The 25,550-nt window shown below is 41.9% G+C and overlaps 1 protein-coding gene across 6 annotated transcripts; it reads right to left on the bottom strand.

Annotated features, from left to right (window-relative positions):
* Positions 1-818: 818 nt before the first annotated feature.
* Positions 819-22,531, bottom strand: LOC133341777 (golgin subfamily A member 2-like). Of its 6 annotated transcripts, none has more exons than XM_061550486.1 (23): positions 22,304-22,530; positions 19,253-19,358; positions 18,200-18,292; positions 17,902-17,955; positions 17,456-17,560; positions 17,096-17,167; positions 16,460-16,540; positions 15,807-15,845; positions 15,611-15,682; positions 15,412-15,484; positions 14,202-14,308; positions 13,609-13,667; positions 12,370-12,511; positions 12,145-12,232; positions 11,507-11,649; positions 10,629-10,805; positions 10,269-10,382; positions 9,539-9,763; positions 8,605-8,739; positions 7,844-7,946; positions 6,257-6,330; positions 5,708-5,852; positions 819-3,775 (listed from the first exon to the last, which is right to left on the bottom strand). In XM_061550486.1, the coding sequence occupies exons 2-23, from the start codon at positions 19,271-19,273 to the stop codon at positions 3,738-3,740; spliced, it is 2,160 nt and encodes a 719-aa protein (XP_061406470.1). In that variant the 5' UTR covers positions 19,274-19,358; positions 22,304-22,530; the 3' UTR covers positions 819-3,737. The 6 variants fall into 6 exon arrangements, with proteins under 6 accessions (XP_061406470.1, XP_061406469.1, XP_061406471.1 ...); XM_061550485.1 differs by having other exon boundaries at positions 19,253-19,361; XM_061550487.1 differs by lacking the exon at positions 15,807-15,845 and having other exon boundaries at positions 19,253-19,361; positions 22,304-22,531.
* Positions 22,532-25,550: the final 3,019 nt, after the last annotated feature.

Below are 25,550 nucleotides of genomic sequence, written 5' to 3' on the forward strand. Positions count from 1 at the left end.
ACCATTTTATTAACAGTTAAATAAATTACTTTAATTCTTTCAGCTGCCAACAAAGAAGCGCAAAAGCAAATTTAATCATGGGTTTTGTTGTATTCAGACATCGGTGATTTGAGAACCTAGTTTAAGTAGGGCTGAGTCTAGGATTCAAACCCAGGATCTCAGCTGTACCAGCTCAGTACCTGTTAACAATAAAAACCTCACATGCCTCAATAACATTGACCCTACAAGAAAAAATATGTAACAGGCGACGTTCTGGACAACGGCCCTTCAGAGCACATTCACTACTGACCACTAAGTAACCTGGTTACTTCTGCTATACATTTTAAAGCAATTCAACTAATATTTTCGCTCAAATAAAACACGTTTAATGGTCTTCAACTTTATTCCTTTTTGGCTTAAGCAAGGGATGGTGAAATTCTCTTTGCTACAACGCATTACCACCCACCCTCGGTTTGGCGTGGCCACAAAAAAAAGCCAGCTCAAAAAGTGTGCCGTAAAAACGGTTGAGAAGCACTGCTCTAGAGGACATTTGGCCTACTCTTCCACGTTAGCCAAACATCTTGTAATGGGTGGGGGGAACCAAAACTTTAACCCACCACAGGTGCAATGATGATCGACTGTGGTGTTGCCATTGTGTATACTGATGGCTGGACAGTAGTTGAGTTTGGAATTGTTAATATCACTTGGATAGAATAGCGTGATGAGGCATTTACCTTTGGAATTTCTCTTATTATAAAACGAAAAACCTAAAACCAATAGACATAAGAACACATCTGACCACACCACACGTCCACTGTAAAAAACACAAACCATAAATATTAACGTAGCTGTACAAAATACTCTGAAATAACTTTTATTTCTTAAAAAAAAACGATTCCAGGTGCATAGCTTTACATACAAATAAAAACATTATTATACACATACGCAACCATTTGCTTTACCGACACCATAACCGGGTATTGTAATTGCCAGTACTCAAGTTCTGTTCATGAATACAGTATTAGGTTATGAAACCACGTCAGCAAAAGAACAACGAACTCCACTCACTGCCCACTGACCAAGTCCGCAGTACAACAGCTGGCAAGAGGGGGCATGTATTGATCGCAGAGCCTTTCACAGCATGAATTACTTAAAGATCACAACTGTAGAGTTTGTATTTATAGTAACTTTAAATAGACCGCTAGTGCAATTCCTTCACGTATTACTTACCCTCCTCACCTTTTATGACCTAACGTATAGTACAGATAATGTTTGAACCTAAATATTTAACTTACCTGAGAATGTAGGCACATTCTATGCTGAGTAACAAGCAAATGGGACTGCACTGGGCAAAATCCTAAATGTTTCAACGTTTGTCTAAAATAGGTCACACCGTACTATTTTGCATCATTTCTGCATCCACCCACAAACTCTCAAAACACTCTCTCCTTAAACTTTAGAACGTCATGTATTATAAAATCCAAAGTCGGCATTCGTGCCACGAACTGTCAACATTCCATATCCATTTCTTAAATGCACCAATTTTATTAGTTACACAAAAAACCCACTATCGAAGTCTGCATAATCGTACAATTTTCTTAATTCCGTCGCGGAATTAACAGGTGAAGGGCTTAATCCTTAATTATCGCCAATTAGAATGTTGGTGTTCTGTATATGAAGGATATAAAAATATATATATTCGATTTGGGCTTTGCATTGTCTTAAGTCAGCCACTCTTTTTTAGTACACCAAGTACCTGCTGGGGATGTATTTTGGGTCTAGATAAATTTCAGATAAGGATTTTTTTTTATTGTTTCCGATTGCTCTAGCTATAAGACATCACAAGAAATGATGTCATGCATGTCAATGAAGCACTTTCCTGCCAAAGGTTGTGGGTGGCAAATGGCATCGGGTGATGTCACTTTTGTTAGCGTGGAGAAAATGTTACATTTATAAAGGATCTGTAAATCCGTGGGAGGGAAAAACAATCTGAAATTGTCCTAAAAAAAAAATCAGAATTTTTTTAAAACACCTTACCCACTCTATTGCCACCCACCAACATTCAGTAATACATGGCACCACTTCACTATCGACACAAGATAATAGTTTGCGCATTAAAGATTAATGTAAAAATCGTGCTTTGGCTTATAACGGCATCGTAGTCAACAACACTGGTGGCTTCAGTTCGGGGGGCCATACAAAGTCGAGGGATGAATATTGTCACATGTACATTGGTGTGCACACAGCTCGGCAATGCTTAAAGCAATTGCATTCCAAGCCTGGATCCTCCAGCGAGGTAAATAAATGATGCCAGTTGCGAGTGCATACATCAGTGAACCACCACCGCAGTGCAGCTGTCATGTGCATAGGTGCATTCAAGCAAAGTCACTCAACCCTGGACAGTGTACAAAGTTAAAACCAGATTCTCAGCACCACCGATGGGACTTTGGCAGACATTAATATTAATAATTAATTACGGACAGAGGGAAGACTATCTCGCAGAATGAAGTGTGCTTCTCATAAGACGTGATTAATATGCTTATAGTTTGCACCAATGGCTTTTAGTGCAATGACAAATGGATTTATGTTCAATATATTTTTTCATATTAAAACATTTTACATTTTAAAATAACATCATTAAGAGGTTCCCACATGACTACATACAAGCCTGAAGTGGGATTGGATAGAACAGAGAATCTCATTTCAAACTATAACCCCCCCCCCCCCCCCTCCACCAAGCAGAAGCATGACATGTGCCACAGTAGTCTATCTTTGTAGTATTAACATACAGCATTGGATATAAATGTTTTCAGTCCATGAGGCACATCACCGCAATGCAGGTCCACATAGCGGCCTTTGATGAAAATTGGTCCCCACTTGAAAAAGAAAGATCATCGACTGTGTTAAACTATCTTCATTCCATGTGCAATTGAAATCCAAGGCAATCCAGTGCTCAATACATTTAACTTTGCAAATTAATGATACAGTTCACATTAATAAAGTGCATTATAGGACACCCAACACCACCACCAGAAAATAATACCTTATTGCCACGAAGGCAGCCACATTCAAAAAAACACTTAAAACAAATCGAAACTTACAGTGCCCCTGCCACTTTACGCTGTGCACACATCACCACGGATACAAAAGAAAAATGTGTCATACGTTCCCGCAAACCCAAAATATAAGCGGAAAACCAAAGCGCACTGTAGATGGCAAGTTCAAGTCGGGGGAAGAAGCGTGGAAAGATCGCCACCTTGTGAAAAGGCCGAGACTTGCAACAGCTGAACGCAGTTCTTGGAACGGATGTGCACGCTGCGGGGAGGGCACCGCGTTGTGGCTTGAGCCGGTAACGTCAACGCAACGTCTACGACGTGGGAAAAAGAGGTGCTTTATTAACGTAACTTTACTCCTGTAAAATTGTGGGACCTTCCGTCAATATTCGACAAGGTGGCCGTTTGAAGTAACGAGGCCGTGTTTACCGCAAAGTCCAGCTGAAAGCAATGAAGATTTTTTTGAAACCTGGCTTTGGCAAGGTGATGACGCAAATGAATTGCACACCATCTTGTCTTGTAGCACACTGCGACGTAGCAGCAGGAAACCTTGAAGCAGGAATTCTTACAGTTGCTCTTGGGGCTTGCGTCTTCTGCCGAACGCCCAGAGAGTTCGCCGTTTTAAACAAGCTGCCTTGTGGAAGTGTAGCAAGGAAAGTCAGTTGTCGATAGGTCACTCATGCTGCGGAGTGCCACCTTGCTACATCACGCGGCTCCCGTTTCACACGCAGCGGATGTCTCGGCTGTAAAAGAAGTGATTTAAATGACAAAAGTTAATTCATAGGTCATTGCCATTGAAAAATTATCAAAATACAGTTCCTACACACCAGTATCAATGAACCACAACATGTATTAAGATAGCTTTGGCCAATTCTAAAACACGTATAACCAAATAGGCCAATGATTGAACTTGAATCTTGAGATTCCAAAAAAAAAAAACACTGAAGAATTATAACTTCACTAACTACAAAATTCCTCAATCTGTGATGTGGTATTAATGATCCATCAAGTTTCTGCAGAGTGTGGAACAGTAGATTTCAAGTTTTCGTGACTGCAAGGATCCATACTTTTTGTTTTTTCAGTAAAGTCAAGTAACGTCGTGATTTAATTTAGTTGTTTTCATTTTAATTTATTGAATTTTTTACCTACGTGACTTTACTGAAAAAAACAAAAAGTGTGGAACAGTATTCATAGCAAGCTGCACCACAGCACACAATAAAAAAAACATTTAAAAATTGAAATAATTGTTCTGGAGTGGACTTGTAAAACACGCACTGCATAAAATTAAAAGTGTATCGTGCAAGTAGTAGCCACAATGCTGCTCAATAAACATGTACATCAAATAACAAGTTAATAAAACCATAACAACAGACTTGTTATTTTACTCTGATTGACAGAAAGGGAAGACTTTGGCGATTGATCCTCTTTGTAAGTTAATGAGATTAACAGACAGTTTTATATGGCCTGACTAGGTGTGGTTCGGTGGTTGGTGATGTCATGATGGGCTAAATGGGGTGCTATGAGTCGTAAGAGCTTGAACACTTCTACGTACATTCGGGGAGTTCAGAGCATGGATTGTCTGACTGAACCTAATGTTTTTACATTGTTTTAAAAGCTATTCTAGTGGGGGGGGGGGGGGGGGTTAACAGTAGGCCCAACATGCCGTCTGATTAACAGAAATGTGAACAGGCTGTTGAAGAAAAAAATGGGTGCACTTTAAAAGTGTATCATTTGACAAATACCACCAAGGTATGCAATATAACTGTGGAAATAGCACAGTTAGTGAAATAACCTCATCTTAGAAACAAATGACTCAACTGTTTTCTGTAACCAGTTTATACAATTTTCAATCAGTTTAACTTAAAACGTCGCGATGCCTCAGCGAAGGAGACAAACACGTTCTTCGTACGTTATGTATATCGTTTATTGTTAAATTTTAATCACAGTTCTTATGATTATTGTTGTTACATTGTTTTTATAGCTTTATTTTGGTGATTTCGAAAACATATGGTTAAGCCATGTTTCTTGCGGAAGTGTGGAGTTGGCCTGATAACTTTAATCTAAATTGTCTTATGGCTGTTATTGTTTGACTAGCATCACACTGGGATTTTTGCACACAACGTTGTAATATGGTGTTTTTTCTGGAAGATTTTCTGGTTTATCCCGGATGTTTCTGTTTGTGCGTCGTCGCTTTAAGATGTTCTCTGTTCATATTTTGTTTGTTGCGGTTGCACCCGACTCAAGAGCCGCATGGCTCACAGGGCTATACCTAATAGATGAAAACTTGAAAAAATTTAAAACAAAAACTCGTAACGGTTTGTCGCCATCTACTGGCAGAATAAAGATCGAATTATTTAATTAGTTCAAAATAATTGCTAATTGCTAGCTAAAAAAAACGATTTAAGCTAAAACTACCAAGTAAGGCCCACTGAGCTACATAGATCTTTTTCAGAAGTGACCTGGCCACAAATGGTAGCTCAACAACGTGGCTTATCACGTGAAAATGTAGAGCAGCCAAATACTCGATAACGCACGTTTTCTAAATGTGGAGGGAAAAACCGAAGGACCCGGGAGGAAAATCCACACGGACTACTGGGAGAGAGACATGCAAACCCCAAATATCGTGCAGGCATAATGAAAGAGCACTCAAACAGCGGACAAAACTGTCGCCTGACCTGATGAAACGTTGCCGTCCTCAATGGCCGAGTCGGCGAGTGACTGCCCAGCGTTCGCTCTTGCGCCACTTGAGAAATAGGCCACCCACTGGTTCCTCTCTGCAAGCAGCCACTGAGCAAGTGCTTGAGTCTCTGCCAGCTTGGCCTGAAAAACACAGGTAAAACAAATGAGCCTCTTAAACGTACAACATTGCAGTCATCAATCAATCTGCACTACTAACACCCATGGGATGTGTACCATCAACCCGCTGGAGCAGAGTTCAATTGGTAACCAAGGTCAAAATCAGTGGCGAGTGCCAATATGGACTGCTCCTGGTTCCCCCATCGCTTCAGCAACAGGCGCGAACAAACATGGTGAAGTATGGTCAGACAGCCCCCACGATAGCAACGGCGTAGGTAGGCCTTCATCCAACAGTCGTTTGAACAAATAACTATTATTGCATCATTATAATACACATTACCACGCTTTATACGGTAACATATTAAGATACAAACATAAGCGAGATATATCGCAGGCTCTGCTGCAATAATGTAAACGTCATTGTTTACCTCTAGGCCTTCCTTTTCACTTAACACGAGCTGAAGGTGTTTCTCTTGCTGGTCGAACAGTATTCCAAGCTCACCTGCAATGTAAACAGCTGGTCAGTCTCAAGTGTAAACACAACGCTTCAGCCGTAGCCAGTCTTTGCCTATTCACACGGTCCAGCAGAGCTCCTAAACTGAGGGCTCGTGGGCCACAACTGGCTCATGAAGGCTTCTCGAAGGGTCCTTTGAGCAATGAGCTGCCAAGAGATATGGCTCGCCCCGAGACAAAGTGATACAGATTAGCGAGATGAAAGACCAACAAGAGATTGAGATGAGAGCTGTAAACACGATAGAGGATGAGCAACATCAAAGTGAGATAAACAAGAGAGATAAACAACCGGGAAATAAGAGAGATTAGTGGTCACATGTACAGATGCTAGGAGGTCTAACGTACATGTGTACATGTGACGTATGATGTCATGTGGTACGCCAGTAAATGCTAATTTTATCACGTGGCCTGCCCAAAAATATAAAGCTAAAGGGGCCTGTATTACAGAATTTACGTAGGATACAATTATAAGATTAAGTAACAAATCAGAATCGTCATTTATCTTGGAGAAATCCCATGAACATATGCATTAATCAGAGCAAAATATGCCCTTAGTAATTTAATGCGACTCCATAAATCTGGGCAGTCCATCTCATGAGCGTCTCCAAATAGACATTACTGAAGTACACGATGAACATCACGCCGTTTCACTTGATATAAATACCATCTCCCGATGTGGTGCACGCAAGGAATAAATGAAATTGTGTGCGACAAATTGGAATCGGGGACGGAATTAAGAAGGGTTCTGGTCGCCTTTAACCACCGGATAAGGAGCGAGTTCAATATATATATAAAAGAGATGCCATGCTGCAGGGCTAAAGGAGTGGATGGAGACAGAGGAGAGAGTGGAGAGATAAAAGAATGATGTGAAATGAGATCAGGACAGTGGATGCGACTGGAGAAGAAGCAGAGAATAAAATAATACGGGGTTAGAGCAGGGGTCTGCAACCTGCTCCTACCAAGCAGCATGCAGCTCTTTGAATACTTCTTCGTGACAATTTTACTGGTAGGAACCTCCTGGTTACACCAGCCCACAGGGGATTATTCTGTCCATCCGTCAGGCTGGGTGGGGAGGGAGGGGCTGGGTGGGGAGGGGAGGGTGGGAAGGGGCTGGGTGGGGAGGGGAGGGTGGGGAGGGGCTGGGTGGGGAGGGGGGACTATACTCAACGTTTAACCTACTCACGCCGGCTTGTGCCCACCCTCACAGTCGGGCATATTTGCGGAATACACCACGCTGCCGTTGGCCCTGGCCATTGACCGAGCAACCCAACCTTCCTACCAGCTCCCTCCGCAAGGAATGTGTTTACTAAGGCCCACCGTCTCGCATTCACATTGCGGCTCCTGAAATATATATATTTTTTTACCGAACTCCAACAAAAAATGCTTCTTCTTGTTAGTTTGGTTGCCAACTCCCAGATTAAAACATCCGAGCAGCTGACACCATGCAAACAAGACATTGGGCTTAGAAGAAAATTATCACTGTGCCACCAAGAGTGCTTTACCAATGTTGCTGGCTCCTCCGGGCAGGTTTCTGCACCTCCTTTCAAGCAAATCCAACCGTTCTATAAGCGTCACCCTCTCTTCCATCATGTCGACAAATTTAACCTGCAAGACAAAATTAGCAAAGAAAATTTGAGATGTATTTCATTGCCCCCACTGAACGGGATGCTGTCATGGCGTAATGGTGAGCACACGACTTGCGATCCTGAGGAAGCCGGTTCACTCTCCTGTCACGGCAGTTGAAACGTGGCACGTTTCTTAAATCCCTCCACCGCCTCTGTCCACACGACGGTATAAATGGTGGGGTAAAGCGTGGGTACTCCCACCTCTTTAAAGACGTCTGATCAAAGTATAACAATTAGACTACAAAGCTCCCTCTAGTGGAGGCCCTTTCGCCCGCAGTGGCGATAAAACAGATGAACTTAACCCTTTCCTGTTCCGAGACATCTGCAAGTTGCAAGTTGGGTTCCCGTTCACCGCTGACTCTCAGAACGCACAGGCGGTTAGCATTCATTTTATTCAAAGAGGCGTTGCGTTGCTGTTTATAAAGACATTGTATTCACCACAGAGAACTGTAGTGACATGACTGCACTCTACGGCAGCACGCCTTCCCGCATGGCTTTGTGGGAGCCTCGGTTACCGCTGACGTATGCGTACGTCATCGTACATGTACGTCATCGGAATAGGAAAAGGGCTAACAAACTTTGAGTTCCCTTCAACCAACGTGGTCCACTAAAACACAGTACAGCTTCCTCACACTCACCTGCAGCTTCTCCATGTCAGCATGCAAGGCGTCAAACACAGATCTCGTCACAAATGTGGCGCTTGATTTTTCAGAGATGAATGCGATGTGCTCCACAAGAGCCTTGGCCTTTTCTTTCAGCTTCGCTTCTCTCATCTACAAAAGCAACATCAGCAGCAATGTTCGTGACGGTTTTAAGAACATCATGGGAATATGGTTGTTACATCATTCGCTCACCTTTTTCATTGGTTTTATAAACATTTCTGCCATGCATGGACCGTGGGCAAAGCACAATGTTTAGAGTAAGTTACCGGGCAATCTCAATGATGGAAGGTGAACAAAAGATTGGAAATAAATATGGCCAAGTTCCTTTACACCATCAGATGCAAGTTCAATTATTGTAGGCAGCCAAGACGTAGGTTTAATGTTTGTTACTTACTTGACTAAACGTTTTAAAAAAGCATGTCGTGCAAACAAAAGCTAACCTTCATCATATCCACTACCCTTACCAAGACTCTGACAATGACAGAGTTCAGCAATTGATCATGGTTTAAAAAAAAAACCCAAGATGTTTAGCTCGTATTGAAATATTATTCTCTCCAAGCAAGAGATGCCATGAATACATGAAAAAATACCTGGATGAAACAAACACTTAACTGCAGTGTTTCTTGTTTTTCATGAAAATATCTCGCTTATAAAATCACTCGAGAGATTAAGCATCTTATTTGCAAGGGCATCCACGGTGTCAATTGACGCATCGAAAGCAAACGCATATACACTTTTCGCCGATAATTTATACAGTACACATTCATACAGTGAACATCACACCCAGTCAAACACAAAAACACACACGTAGGTAATCAAATGACGCACACTGCCGATTCATACAGAATGTATTCTGGCTGTAAGTGTTGCACAACGTTATACGTAATGCCGATGGAGAAGTGTCGAATACCTGTGCGTTCATGATCTCTCCCTGCAGCGCTTCAATCACTTTCTTTTCCCGGTGGCTTTCGTGCATCACCTGCTCCATCATCTGAGTCTGCATATGGTACTTCCTGGTGATGGCTTCCATCTCGGGTAAAGCGCGGTCAGATCTTTCGGCCGATTGCCTCACCATCTCCCGCAGACCATCGTTCCCTTGTATCAGCTCCTGGTGCTCCTTCACCTGATTGGTGAGCTACGTCACATCGGTCACAGAAGGGAAGAGCGGCATAAGATTTATGAACAAAATTCAAGCCGTATGAAGTAATTTATACATTTGAGTTGTTTCTAGACCACAGGACTAAAAATAAAACACGCATCTTAGATTGCAGCCTGAAATAAACAGAATCTATCCATAAGGCAGTCAGAACTTATAACTTTGTAGGAATTATTTTTCAACGAACATGACGTGATATATGACCACTCAAGTGACGTAGCAATCGATTGTGGAGGTGGCACGTTTGCACCGAGGTCTGCGGAATAGTGGGCCCCAGGCACCGGGCCTAAGAAGGCGGGGGGGGGGGGGGGGGTCATTTAATTCCGTGCACCAGGACCCTCGTCAACCATGCTATTACGACTGCTACTGAACCCACTGTCATCGGTTAATTGTATAGAATGTCTTTGCAAAAAATTGGCTCGCTTAGTACTCGATGTGAAACGAAACTACAGCCCGATGTGTCGAAGAGAGTGACAACAAACACCTTTCGCTCCAACTCGTCTCTCCTCCGCACAGCCTCCTCCAGTCGGAGCTCCATGTTACCATTGGCTTGTTTCTCAGCTTGCAGCTGAACGTTCAGTTCAGCAATCTCGTGTCTCTGCATTTGGGATAACCGGGGAGCGTACAACACAGGCGTGGCATACAATAATGCTGCAACGGGCGTCACTTGCCGACACTTTCCCACGTTTTGTAGCAATTAATGGGGAAATCGCCTGCCAAGTCGAAACTCCAAATCGTGAACACACATTGATAATATAATAAAAACAGCCAAGTCAGTTACATTCATTATAAAAATGTACATCGTCACGAGAAATTGGTGATAGGCGCATTCGCGGTAACTGACCAGCGTTTCTATTGCTGCTTCTTGCTGCTCCACTTGCTCAAGTGTCTGCTGCAACTGCACCACAGTCTTGGTGTAGACAGCTTTTTCTCGCTTCATTTCGCTGCGCAGTTGGGATGTGTCCTGCTTCTGTTCGCTAAACGCCTTTACCTCCTCCTCCAGATTCGTCAAACGCTCCGCCTGTGACACATCCAACGACAATGAACCAGCAAGCGTTTGTAGCCATTGCACGGGGCTTACAAAGTTATTTCGGTCTCGTATTTTCCCCTTTTTTACATCGAGTTGCAGTGTTCATCATTATCATCAGCCACATGGCCAAGGCCAGGTCAGAATCAGAATATTTATTTATACTGGAGGAATCTGATGAGCTATAAAGCTCTTTTTCACAGATGTCCAGTAGGGGCAGGTCAAAACACACTTGCTACCGACATTAGCCGTGGTTGGTCATCAGGTCGTCAGGTTCATAGTGCAGTGCTCACATCACAACATCAGTGCTGCCCTGACCTTGGAACATTTTTTTTTATATATACAGTAAAACCTTGGATTGCGAGCATAATTCGTTCCGGAAACATGTTTGTAATCCAAAGCATTCGTATATCAAAGCACTCCTACATCAGTTGTGATCACGTGACGCTCGGCAGACAAAGCGTATACACGTACTGCTCGTATTGCAAGACCTCGCTCGTTTATCAAATTAATATTTATTTAAAAAATTGCTCGTCTTGCAAAACACTCGCAGACCAAGTTACTCGCAATCCAAGGTTTTACTGTATAACAATTAATTCCATGCAGTGTTTGCATTCGAATGCTTGTTATTATAAACATCTGGGATCATAGGTCATAGTGGTTGCGAACCGACCGTTGCGATTGAGCCACTGCACCTGATCGTGAAAGTGATCCAAGAGCTCCTCTCGTTCATCCACAAGCTTGGCGATCTGAGCCTTCAGAGACTTGATGAACACATCCTTGTCTTCATCCTTGTCACCGCTGATCGACGTATACATGTTCCCGCCATCCGAGACACCTTTGAATAAAGGACATTAAACACGTTAAAGAGATGGCCGGCTGCATATGGGGTGGGGGGCAGAGCGCTGAACTGTCACCACAAAGTTCCTGGGTTTGAAGCCAGGTAGATGGCTGTGGTGAAACTGGGTTTTTGAGTAGAGTGAGTTGATGGTCTAAGCACAGTCACCAAAGACTGTACAAAAACAATCCCATTATGTTCAATTTGGTTCCGCGCTTAATTGGCTACATTCCAGTTTTGAAATGTTTCAATAACAGTTTGGCTGTCATGTGACAAATATTAATCTCATATGCAAAGTGCTACCATCTACTATGTGGATCAGAGGTCACTCAAACAAATATCAGAGGCGACTCTTGCGATCCGAATAAATAACTCCATCTCGTGACATGACACAAAAGCACAATGGGGATAAAACTGGGGGAAAATTCCATAGCCATGGTAAAAGTGTTGACACTGATAAATAATGTATTTATGATGACAAATGCCGTGACATACCCGCTTTTGTCTGAAGTCCTCCGACACTGCCCTCAGGGCCTTGTGTTTTCGCGAGGCCGTTTTCATATTCCCGCAGACGCTCCTCCACCTGGGTCATTAATAATTGAAATAAACCTTCACAAACAACCCATCAAATTTTAAAATGCGAGCAATGTGATACGTGGCAAGCACCCAAGCGGGCCACTACAAGAGACGAACAGCTGACATTAGGTCCGTGTGCATTACCTGTTTGAGTCTTAGCTCTGCCCCTTCCAGTTCCTTGGTCTTCACCTGCAATTCTGATTGATGCGTTTTAGAGTCTTGCATGCTGTCCGACAGTTTCTCCATCAGTTCCGCATTCTTTCTAATCGCCTGATCCCTTTCAATCCTGTTCGGGTAGGTCGTTAAATTATAAATCGCACGTTAAAACGCATCTTGCGACTTGCACAAGTGCGAAATTGTACAATGCGCTTTAATTTACATACAAAAGCATTGTGCAATTTTGCACTTATGCAAAGATAAATTCACGTGGTGCCTTAGCAGCATCCATTGTTTTCTTCAGCACTTTATCAATCCGATGTTGGTCGGAGGCTACCCCACACCCTGTCAATCATGGGGATTGTTTGACCATACTTCACCACCCAAGTCAGTGAAGGAGTGGGGGCCTAAGACTGGATAAGTGATCACTCATATATTGATGAAAGCCATGGCTAGGAATTGAACTCAGATAGGAGGTAGATAGCAGAGTGTGCTAACCACTGTGCCACTACCCTTATTTACATTAAACATTTAATAGTTAATCTGTTTAGAGCATCTAAATGCGATCGCATTTCAAGATGCTTTATAAATAGGAGAAACATGTCCATGTACAGTTTCAAGAGGATTCATTCATTTGTTTACACAAAAGGGACTTTAGTAACATTCTGCATTTCAGAGAGAATTAAAAAAGCGTAGGTTCTAGGCGTATATCTATGCCCTTCTCAGGAATACCATCCATTTCCATGGAACTTAAAGTTGGAGATTGGCCTATGGTGTGCAGGGATGTAGGGATTCAGTGAGTATTTTTCACCATGGGAGGAACAATGCCAGAGGAGATGGAGGCAATGACAAATGCTGCAATTGTGTACGAGGGTAGGCATGCACTGAGGGATTCATGCAGTAGGTTGTGCATAAAGGTAGATTGTTTTTTAAAGGGTCCTGCATTTGGATATCTGGAAAATGCCTGTTTCGGAGTTTGTGATATAGGAAGCCGGAGTATCTTTGCAAAACCTAGGCATATAAATGCATACGACTGCAAGGTTTGCTCAGTCAGACTGGTTCAGGAACCCAGTTGCAGTACTCTCCTCTCCCGGCTATCTTATTTCCCAGCAGGGTTGGGAGCATCACTAATTTGCATGATCCACCCAACCCTTGCCTCCCAAGTTTTAGATTACAAGTGCGCACCACCAAGGCTGACTCGTACCACATAACCAACAATGCACTTACTTTATTTTGTACATGTCCATTTTAATTTCACTCCTTTGCTTTTCCAAATTCTTGCATAACTGATCAAAAGAGGAAAGCACACAATGTCAGGAAAAAAACAACAACTTTGTACTATTTTGCAGATATAATGCAATACGATAATGAAATAATTTGGCGATTATAAAAACAATGACATGTGTAAAGAGCGTCCCTTAATTCCTGTATCCGAGACTGCGTGCCTAAAATGTTCACGTGTATATTTACACACATAGAGCGGACACGTGAGAGTGCTAAGACAGACGCGGTAGTGTCGTCGCGATAAGGATGAACTGCAATGTTAACGGTAATAACTTGTCAACCTTTCATGGAAACTCATAAACTCCGCACACCATAAAATTACATTGAGAATTGTTGATTCGTTTTTGGGGTGGACGTATGTAAAAAACTTTTAAAACTAGAATAGCATAGCATCTAACCTATGGAATTCTGTAACACAAAACTATCCAAAACATTAGCGTCGGTAGTGCACTTGGGCAGAGTTCAAGTAAACTTAACAACACAGAGCAGACAATAGTTATAATATAACAAGCCCGGGAGAGAGGAGGTTAACAAACCTTTTCAAAGTGCTGATGGTGAGCTGCGGCACTGTTGAAAGAAATCTCCAATTCCGCCAAATGACGATGAGAAATTTGCAGTCTGCTGTCCAAGTGGGAGGCCTCATCTAGGATGGCAAAAAGGACGCACGCAAGGGGATTGAAGCAAAGTCATCTGGTTTGCAATCATTTCAAGCGCCAACAGCACAATTCAGGTGTTGGCTGTGCACAGCAGCAGAGTTCGTGAAGTTTAAGTCATCCTACCACGATGCCACATATACTGCCAGTATTAAACCGACAGTGGCACACACTGCAATGAATAATGTGCGTATGTCTAAACATGTAATCATTCAACCCCCCCCCACGACCACCCGGACATTGGATAAACTGTTAGGATTAGGGGCCACAATTCCACTGAATAATTATTTCTTTATTGTCTAGTTTGCACTGCCCTGTTTGAATTGTTTATCAGCACGTCTGATTTTTAGGGCGTTTTTTTTTATCTACAGTATTGGCCGAACTGTACGTAATTTGCTTAAATCCTATGCGATTGCTTATTAAAGTATAATTCTATGCATGTATCATGAGCTTATGAGGAGATTTAATCAACGAATGATTACATGCCTACTTATCTCTGTGATAAGAAACAAACTGCATGTAAATTGTCGATGTGAAATCAGTGTAATGTAATCCTAAATGTGTAAAAATTTACACGTGTATACATTGCATTTTAAGAGCATATGACCCAATTGTTTCATACAGTGGAAGCTGGATATAAGCACATCTATTATAAGAACAGTTCTCATAAAATAAACGCATCATTATATTGCAGTGGTGAGGGGAGGGGGGAAGGGAAATCTCTGGCACAAGTACACTTCAGAAAAAAAATAACACACGGTCTTTTTCACACGGGGTGTGCTTACATCCAGCTTCTATTGCAGGAGTAGTCGGCAACCAAAATAACAAGGAGCCATTTTTTTCTAATTCGGTATATATAAAAAAAAACTCTATATTTCAAGAGCCGCAATGTTATGTGAATACAAGGCGGTGGGTCCTTAATAAATAACTGTCACAAAGCAGTCCTTAAACGAGCCGCATGCCGGCTCCGAAGACGCAGGTTGCAGACCCCTGTTCTACTGCAGTAGCATCGCTGTGTTATATGAACGTCCCAAAATTTATACCAAAAATATCTCCAAAGCCATAACAAGGTTTGTGCTGTGCAGTGACTTACTGGTTTTGTCTTGGGCCAAACGTTGTGCATAAGCGAGTTTATCCCACAGTTCAGTGTTTTGTGCAACATATGCCTGAAAAAAATATATATAACCAAGTTAAAATGGCAATGACGTAATATGATTGTATTAAAAATATTGCAAATTCTGCAGGCAAATTAGATACGTGAACAAAAAAATGCAACACTGTATGTTCTCTACCGCAAGTTGTTCTTGTAATTGGGCATACTCCTTCCGGTACGCTTCCTCTTTTTGTGTCTTCTCTTTGTCGTTCTACATTGACAAATGAATCATAAATGGTCATATATATATACACAACTAAATGCGGGGGCAAACGTTTGCAAAGTGATTTCAAATCGCACACGTCCAACCGAAAAGTATTAAGATTATATAATACCTTTCGCATCGTCTCCGACAGAAATTGTGCTTTATGTTCCTAAACGTACACAAGAATAGACAGAAAAGGTGCACTTGCATTCATTGGTTTTACCCGAAGAAGACTCCACGTTTTAAAACACAGGGAAAAAAGCCGTGGGTTTGCAGTCCAATAAGAATCCTTGTTTGTGGCTGCATCCTCAGCATACCAACTGGATGCCAGAGTTATGGAAATGAAGGCCAACGACATGAATGTAACATGCGTGTAAAACCAAAGAAACACGTCTTAGTTGCCTCACTCTTCATTTGCCAACTCACACAGGAAACTGACAGGATCGTTCGCATCGCAAAATAGCAACTCTAAATGCAGCGCATTGAGTTTGAAGTGCTACCAGCTGTTGGGCCACATCAGAACTCTGACAGGGGGCGCGGGACAGCTCCCGTTTAAGAAACTTTCCAGAACTCAATACAGTATACCCCTACGCAGTCGCCTTGAAAATAGTCACCGAGTGTGGAGCCAGTATGAGTATCAACACAAGGAAATATTTCTTCCGGAGATACTTAACTGTTAGTTAAAATAGCATGCAACACTCCTGGTTACAGTAGCCGATACAATATTACATTGGACCTAAGAAGAAAACAACTCAAGTACCCTTGTAAATGGAGAACACTTACCAAGTTTTTTATCTGTGACATCAGCTGTGTGTTTGCATTGCCACTGGCCTCCAGAGCAGCTGTCAGCTCATGGATTTTCACCTGGTTATTAATCAACCACACACATAAAAAATGTATATTCTTTGGGTCTTTCGATGAAGTTACATAGATAGGTTCAAAGAAAATAACAAAAAACTATGATATTTCGATCGCAACACAAGCGTTCTTCCTGATGACGACCGCTTCTGTTGTGATAGAAACGTCGTAGTTTTTTTGTTATTTTTTGTTACTTTCTTTGAACCTATCTACGTGACTTTACCGAAAGACCCAAAGGATATGAATTCCTGCAGCCACGAAAACTTAGTCAAGACATTAAAAATATATATCAGCAATGTCACATAAAAGATATAACAATTGTAAGTATAATTAACACCAAGCCGTCTACCAAAGTTAGTTATGATTCCTAATTGATATTTGGGTTAGATCACGCAAGTAAAATGTGTATTGCAAACCCTAATTCAATGAATAAAGTTGTGACGTGAACTAATGTGCAAAATTATTACTGCTTCAGCACACTGGTGTGTCGCAGAGCAATTCACAACCATTTACAATCACAAGTATTTCTGAGTGTTACATAAAACAATGTGCAAGCCATACTTCGAGGTCAAGTGAGTTTGTAGGATATCCATTCTTGTCACCATTCAGTCCATTCTGAATGCAACTCAAAGGCTACACACAAACACACGCAAAATAAAGTTTAAAAAACACGAATCATTGTATAATGTTGCACGAAGATGTTGACTGCAACACTACAAGTCTAAGCACAGATCTGAAGGATGTATAAGTGTGGTGGTAAAACAAGGAAAACACGTTGGCCACACCTAATAATTAAAAATATTAGTCAAGCAAAATGTGTCATGCAGTGTTTATAGAGCCGTGTTAATAAGCCTGCAAGAATTCTAGTATTTAAAGGAGACATTTTTTTTAATACATATATTTATCATAATTCTAACAGACCTGGACGGCTTGTGAGGGACAAGTGCCGATTTCCTGACTCTGTGTCAATCTCTCTGATGTGTCAATCTTGTTGGTTAGCTCGCTGTTATCCCCTGCATCAACCACCTGCGGCATGCAAACATTGTTACGTGTGCTTCAACGTCTTTGGCCACCTAGAAGGATTAAAGATTACTGTGGTGGCAGGCACAACATGCATTAAGCAATCAAACTCAGTAAGTTAGTCAAACAGCAAGGTAACGGTGCAGCCCCGAAATTGCTTGCTCATGCCACTGCTGGCAGAAGGGCCTCCACTAAAGAAAGCTCTAGCCCCTCTTCCACTCAGGCCAGACATCTTGGAAGAGGCAATTAGTTAGTAGACAAAAGCCAATAGTTTATTTTCCACAAGGTTAATAAATGAGAGTGCACATTAATTTGTCTGTAACGGCGAATAACACCCAATTATTTACCGGCAGCTTGTTTGACACCTTCATGTTTTTAGCATTAATGTCCAACACACATCCCTGTAAATATAAATAACGTTTCAAGCAAACCACTTTGCCTGCAAATAATCAGAAAGACGACGTCTGATTTTTATTCACCAACAACTTCCTAATAGTCCACTTAATGTTGAGATTGATTCACGTGATTCGTATTACGATTCGTGTTACGATCCGTATGGTTGGCTGTCATCTGTAGAGTTATAACAAAAGCAGGGCATTCAATAGCCAATGACTGTATACTGCTGCTGCTGAAGAGTACACTTACCATGGGTCTGCTGGGCAGCAGCTGTACCGCCATCTCTCCAGGCATAGCTGGGGCAGCCCGATTATGCGATCGTCTTCTTTCGTCACCCATAAACTGCAAAGTAAACAAAATTGCCGCTAAATTTCAATAATTAACCTTTTGCAACCAATATTACGGTTCGTAATTGATTTTTGGGTTAGATCGTACAAGTGCAAGTGCGACGCATATGGTAAACCCTCCTCCACCCATCACAGACAATTAATATAATTTCCCACTATTAGTTAGATTACTCTGAACATGAAAGCCTGCCTTCGAAAAGCAACAGGCAGTGATGACAAGAAAAGTTCAAACGCATCATGCATATATATTAATCAGTAATCTTTTCAGCAAACATGTCTTCAGTCCTGCCAGATGCTGCAGCTGCCTTGTGATATGACAAATTCCACATTCCAGTGTGACTTTTACTTGCTTTTGAAATGCCTTTCTATTTCTGTTGAAAGATGCTTAAACTTTACTATCTGCCTCATGTCAAGCAAACAATTATATCTGACCAAAACCAAGTTCAACTGGGAGTACTAAAGCAATGGCAAGTACATACAATGTAGACATTGGAGAGAAGCAAATATCGATTGTCATGTGGGCACTGAAGTGTTTATCAATGTGTAATTACTGTACATTTAAAAAAGGAAAACAGGATGCCAAGAAAGCATGTGACAATTAACAGTTTGTTACAGCTAAATCTATCCCTTACAAAGTGGTTAAAAATAATAAACCCTTCCAAGGCGTATGGTTGGCTGTCATCTGTAGAGTTATAACTATGACCCATTGAATAACTATAGAACGAGTGAATTAAATGATTATTTAATGTATCAATACATTTTCAATAATCATGAGCAAACTAGCAAAAAATGCATAGAATTTGCATAGTGGTGGGTGTTCACTGCCACGAGTTTCTAATGTTTAGAGACGAGATGTCTAGCATCGACCAATTTAGCCTGGCTGGACAACAAACTTAGTATTTGTTCTAGAACGTATTAATCAATTTCATTGCAGAATCTTTTCAGCACTCCTCACCTGGTTAAACGAAGTATTCATCAGCTACTTCATCCCATGACCAAACTGCCGGGACATTCACAGGGTCTCCTTTGCAGCCGACAGCCGATGTCAACGTGCTTGGCACCTGCTGAAATGAGGGAATTCGATGAACGCTAAAACCCTGACACACATCCAACCAGCCAGACTTAGAGTGGCCTCACACATCTCCCTTATAAGACATCGTGAACCTATGATTAAATAAAGGACAAAATAGTCCCGGATCCTGGACTCCATGGCTAAATTTCTGCAGATAATGAAATGCAATGATCTGCAGGAGGAAGTACAGCAAGCAGATTCAGGCTCAAGATTGGCTACCAAACTAGACACCATGGCCATGGCCACTCTGCAGAAGAAGAAGCTCATTGTGCTTGTAGGAGGCAGTACAGCAAGTAACCATTGGGTTGGATACAAGTTGAGCCCTCTGGGCTTATACATCTTCCTTTTTTAAAATAAGTAACACAATGCATGCCAACTGGTTAAATAAATACATTTTCGAGTAACCGTTTTCACACCACAACTACTCACATGAGTCCCCTCTGGGCTCTCTTTTGTTGGAAATTAGAAACACAAATACCCTGTAAAATGGTTAAATGATGTATTTGTCAGTTCCTTGACTCCCATCAGTGCATTGCATGGCCTGAGAAAGAAACTTAATATGATGTATGATGCTGTACAGCAAATAGCTAATCGGTCAAGGGCAAGCTGGACCTTCTGACCTCACATATGTCCCTTTATAAAGATTATTAATTATTCATCCCAATGCTATGCTACCTGGTTGAATAAGTTAAACGATTACAGCTACTTGACCTGTAGCCAATCAGCTATATTTTCACAGATTTCAACTCGCTGGAATCAAACATTCTCAATGACCTAAGAATGTTTAAAAACTGAATTAATGTAAACTCCTTAACGCCACAGGCACTGGACTGGGCCATTTTAGCTCAAATATCTCACTTGTTGGAAATGATCTAAATGCTTTTGCAATACCCCTCCATGAAAAAATCAACAGAAAGTTCACCATTGAGATGTTATATCTCACGAACATCCCAACGTTTGGAATATATATTACACAATATATAACACTTTAATTTGCAGAACATGTTGCGCACAGTTCTTGAATTATGTAACTTTAGCGTTGTTATGCATCAATGCAAATATTCTTTGGTTCTTCCAGTAAAGTCACGTAGATAAAAAAATAAAGGAATAAAAGGTAAAAGAAAATTATAACAAAAAAACACTACTTGTTTTCTATTCACTTTTTATTATTATTCTTTTCTATCTAAGTGACTTTACCGAAAGAACTAAAATTATGAATTCCTGCAGTCACGAAAGTTTTAAATCAATGCAAATACCGACGGCTCACAACAGAGTCGGCGCAAGGCATCTTAAGGATGTTCATGGTAAAGTGGGAATGCCCACATCTCACAGGGACCAGTTACCGATAGCTCCTTGACCACACAGATAATCGGCTGACTCCCCTCCGGTTCAACACATAATCCCCAAGGCCCTGTCAAGTGATTAAATACCAACAATATGTTAGTTGACCGCACAATAGCACACTTTCCCTGTAGCTCACAGATCTTCCTTGTGGAAGTTCATTCCCCAAGGCCCTATAAAGTGATTAAATAAAGGCCTCGTTAAGTAGCTCCATAAAATGCCAGTCGGATGGTTAAATAAAGGCCCGGTCAGGTATTTAAATAAAGGCCCTTTCAAGTGGTTAAATAAAGGTATCGGTCAGATGGTTAAATAAAGGCCCGGTCAGGTATTTAAATAAAGACCCTTTCAAGTGGTTAAATAAAGGCCCTTTCAAGTGGTTAAATAAAGGTCTCGGTCAGATGGTTAAATAAAGGCCCGGTCAAGTGGTTAAATAAAGGCACGGTTAGGTGGTTAAATAAAGGTCTCGGTCAGATGGTTAAATAAAGGCCCGGGTCAGGTATTTAAATAAAGGCCCTTTCAAGTGCTTAAATAAAGGTCCCGGTCAGATGGTTAAATAAAGGTCCCGGTCAGATGGTTAAATAAAGGGCCCGGTCAGGTGGTTAAATAAAGGCCCCGGTCAGATGGTTAAATAAAGGTCCCGGTCAGGTGGTTAAATAAAGGCCCCGGTCAGGTGGTTAAATAAAGGTCCCGGTCAGATGGTTAAATAAAGGGCCCGGTCAGGTGGTTAAATAAAGGCCCCGGTCAGATGGTTAAATAAAGGTCCCGGTCAGATGGTTAAATAAAGATCCCGGTCAGGTGGTTAAATAAAGGCCCTTTCAAGTGGTTAAATAAAGGTCTCGGTCAGATGGTTAAATAAAGGCCCGGTCAAGTGGTTAAATAAAGGCCCCGGTCAGATGGTTAAATAAAGGTCCCGGTCAGATGGTTAAATAAAGGGCCCGGTCAGGTGGTTAAATAAAGGCCCCGGTCAGATGGTTAAATAAAGATCCCGGTCAGATGGTTAAATAAAGATCCCGGTCAGATGGTTAAATAAAGATCCCGGTCAGGTGGTTAAATAAAGGCCCTTTCAAGTGGTTAAATAAAGGTCTCGGTCAGATGGTTAAATAAAGGCCCGGTCAAGTGGTTAAATAAAGGCCCCGGTCAGATGGTTAAATAAAGGTCCCGGTCAGATGGTTAAATAAAGGGCCCGGTCAGGTGGTTAAATAAAGGCCCCGGTCAGATGGTTAAATAAAGATCCCGGTCAGATGGTTAAATAAAGATCCCGGTCAGGTGGTTAAATAAAGGCCCTTTCAAGTGGTTAAATAAAGGCACGGTCAAGGGGCTGGTAAAAGCCACCAATGTCAACTCCGTGACACCGCCAACCTACGGCCGCCCTCACCGCCCCGACCCCACCACTCGCCCCACGTTGTCCAACACGGAACCTCCACGTAGATCAAAACTTCACGCATCAAACATCAGCGGTGGTTCTCACCACCTCCGTACGACAGCCCCGGTAAATACGCAGGCAAGCAGGCAGGCAGGCAAGCAAACACGATTTATTTTCAAAATGAGTTAGGGTAAGAAGAGCGATGATAATGTTTGCGCGGTAGAGTTTACCTGCAATCACCACCAGCCTGCCCCACGCACAGACTACGTCCGCTCGGCGGAGGCTCAGCTGTTGATGTCGCTCGCGCTCACGTCATCGTGAAGGACGTCTCGTCATAAAAGTTTTTTTTTATTCTTGCAATTCGACTTACGCCGTGTCCTGATTTAGAATAAAAAAACGATTTAAAACGAGCGCGTAATTGAAATTAGTTTTTATTTGCAGCTAATAAAAAAACGTGGGAAAAACCCGAAGCTCTCTGCCGGAAGTGAAAGGATGTCCACGAGCCGATGGAATGAACCTCTTCCGGAAGATATCTTCCTGAACTGGAAGATATCTTCCTGAACTGGAAGATATCTTCCTGAACTGGAAGATCTCTTCCTGAACATAAAGATTTCTTCCTAAACTGGAAGATTTTTCCCAAACTGGAAGATATCTTCCAACACTGGAAGATGACTTCCTAAACTTGAATATTTATTCCTAAACTAGAAGATTACTTTTCGATTTAAAGCTTTCGTGACTGCAGGGATTCATATTCTTGGTTCTTTCGGTAAAGTCACGTAGAAGGGAAATAATAAAGTAATAAAATATAAAACAATAAAATTCTCAGTTGTGAAATCCAAAAGTTAGACCCCCCCCCCTCTAATATGACGTCACAAAGCTCTGCCCCCCCCCAAAAAAATAAAACATGCTTCAAATCGCTTTAAACTATTGTCATTGTAGTGCGTATTTAATGTGGCGCTGCACTCTGATGTCGTAGGAGAAAACATTTATTAAAAAGTCTATTTAATTAAGTAGAACGTGTTGTCTATATTTATTTCAAGTTGCGCATTTTGATGTGACGTCACATTTCTCAAACCCATACTCCTATACTCTTAGGTTTTTTCGGTAAAGTCAATTTAGCTGTGACGGTCCCACCTGATGACGGAGACTTGTGTTGCCTCCGAAAAGTCGTGATTTATAATTAAATTTCCTTTATTATTATATTATTTATTTTTACCTACGTGACTTTACCGAAAAAACCTAAGAGTATGAATCCTTGCAGTCACGAAAGCTTCAAATCTAGAATCCATACCCTTATAAAGCGCACACCTTTATCTGTGATGAACGCTGCACTTTCCGTCGTTTTCATGCAGGGGGCGCTGCAAACCTACACGCGCCCTGCATGAACGACGGAGGCGCAAGGACAGACGTTCGATCACGTTGGAATCGATCTGCAGACGGCGTCTCTATGTCGCCTTATCTCGATCCCGCAATCCCAAACAGGTGAAAGTCCGCATCGAACCGAACCCCCAGCAAGGCCATCTACTTAACGACGAGAGAAAATTCACACGAAATGTCCTTTTCGATTAAGTCTTCCAGATGTAAAATGAAAAAAGCTTTTAATGAAGAAATACAATTATCTAATTCAAAACATAACACAATTCAAAGATGTTTCATTTTAAAACTTCAAAACGGAGCATCGGGTGCTTGCGTGAATGCGTCGTTCGTGTGCAACTTTTTTGTGACTTTCCTGGCCAAAGGCCGGAAATGCTGGTGAAGGGCGCCACAGCCTCCAAATGCAACTGCTAATGAGGATTCATATTCTTAGGTTTTTTCGGTAAAGTCACGTAGGTAAAAATTTTAATTAATAAAAGTAAAATAAAAATCACGACGTTTCGGAGGCAACACAAGCTTCCGTCTTCAGGTGGAACAGTCACAGCACGATAGCTGTATCAAGTGATACAGGTGATACAGCTATCGTGCTGTGACTGTTCCACCATGCTTATGAGGGTTTCCAGAGTGAGTGAGCGGGGGACGAGAGTTGCGGGGGGGAGCTTGTGCAGCGTAAACAGCATAGGCGGGGCAGCCAGTCAGACAATGGGGGGGGAGAGAGGGGGTAGAGATAGGGGGAGAGAGTGGGGGTAGAGTAGACAATGGGGGAGTTGGGAGGAGGACTGTGCGTACACAGCATGGGCGTGGAGACAATGGGGGAGAGGGAGGGGGTAGAGATATGGGGGAGAGAGAGGGGGGAGAGAGATAGGGGAAGGGAGGGGGGGTTTGAGATATGGGGGGGCATTGCACCTTGCTACACACATCCACACTGCTGACAGTAGAGGTTGACAAGAAAACACAAATCAAGTCATGACCCAAAATGGTTGATGATATATTTCCAATGATTGCTGAGTTGAAAACCATCGTCTCGTTTGAAATTGTTCCTGTGTCTGTATATATTGATGGATTCGTGAACGACTGGCTATCAAAAAAGATTAACCTATTTCTTGTGGAAAGGTGATTTCTATAAACAAAAGAAGCATCAATGGGCTCTGCCTTGTCTCCTGTGATTGCGAATTTGTACATGGAAGATGTTTCAGCAAATGCAATCGCTTAAAGCATACTAAAACCCTCTGCTTGGTTTAGATGTGTGGATGAAACATTGGTGGCCTGGTCACAAGGAAAATACAATTAACGAAATTCCAAATCATCTCAACTCACAAAAACCCGTCCATCCAGTTCACCATGCAAGTTTACCGAACTCTCCCATTTGTGGATATTCTGTTCTGGCGGCCGAAATGGTAAAATAACACACAGCTTTTACCGAAAGAAAGCACACATTGAAGCCTATCTGAATGCAGAGTTACACCATCACCCCGCACAGAAATCCTCTTTCATCAAGACGCTCATACATCGGGCTAAGAAAGTGTTAGATGGTGATAGTGTGAGAAGTGAAATTAAACATGTTAAAGCAGCGATGCAATTGCACGGTTACAACGATGCACGGATCAACAGGGCACTGAATGTCTAAACCAAATCAAATAACACCAGAGTTGAAACTGCCCAAGTAACTCAAACTATTAAAATACTGTACATTGCATGAGTAACTGGAAAAACAAAACATCCGAGTCAGATTTGGCACGGTACATAAAATACAGAAGCTAATCTTAATTATGGAGCTTTCGTGACTGCAGGAATTATTCTTTGGTTCTTTCGGTTAAGTCACGTCTAAAGATAAAATAATAAATTAAAATAAAAGCATATTACGACGTTTCGATTGCAACACAAGCAATCATCATCAGGTAAAAAAGAAAAAGCAACAAAAATCTAACTAGAAAACTATAGACAGACATACAAGCAGACAGACATCACAAGGACACACAGAGAGAGGACACATATCGGCACAAAGAGAGGGGTCGTTTCTGTGACGGTCCCTTAAATATAGAGAGGGGGGCAAGGACGGAGAGAGAGCAGCACTTTGCAGTCCACTCATTGATATGCTAATTT

Source organism: Lethenteron reissneri, chromosome 12 (genome assembly GCF_015708825.2).
Source record: "Lethenteron reissneri isolate LAM-NWPU_2019-01 chromosome 12, ASM1570882v1, whole genome shotgun sequence".
NCBI lineage: Eukaryota > Metazoa > Chordata > Hyperoartia > Petromyzontiformes > Petromyzontidae > Lethenteron > Lethenteron reissneri.

What these genes read in the sequence shown, in the direction of transcription:
- LOC133341777 (XM_061550486.1), bottom strand. Translation starts at nt 19,273, where the DNA reads ATGAATACTTCGTTTAACCAG. An exon ending in AAGCAGCAATAGAAACGCTG is followed by an intron (nt 10,383 to 10,628) that starts GTCAGTTACCGC and finishes TCCCAAATGCAG; the next exon opens with AGACACGAGATTGCTGAACT. An exon ending in GGACGGCAACGTTTCATCAG is followed by an intron (nt 3,776 to 5,707) that starts GTCAGGCGACAG and finishes CTTCTTTTACAG; the next exon opens with CCGAGACATCCGCTGCGTGT.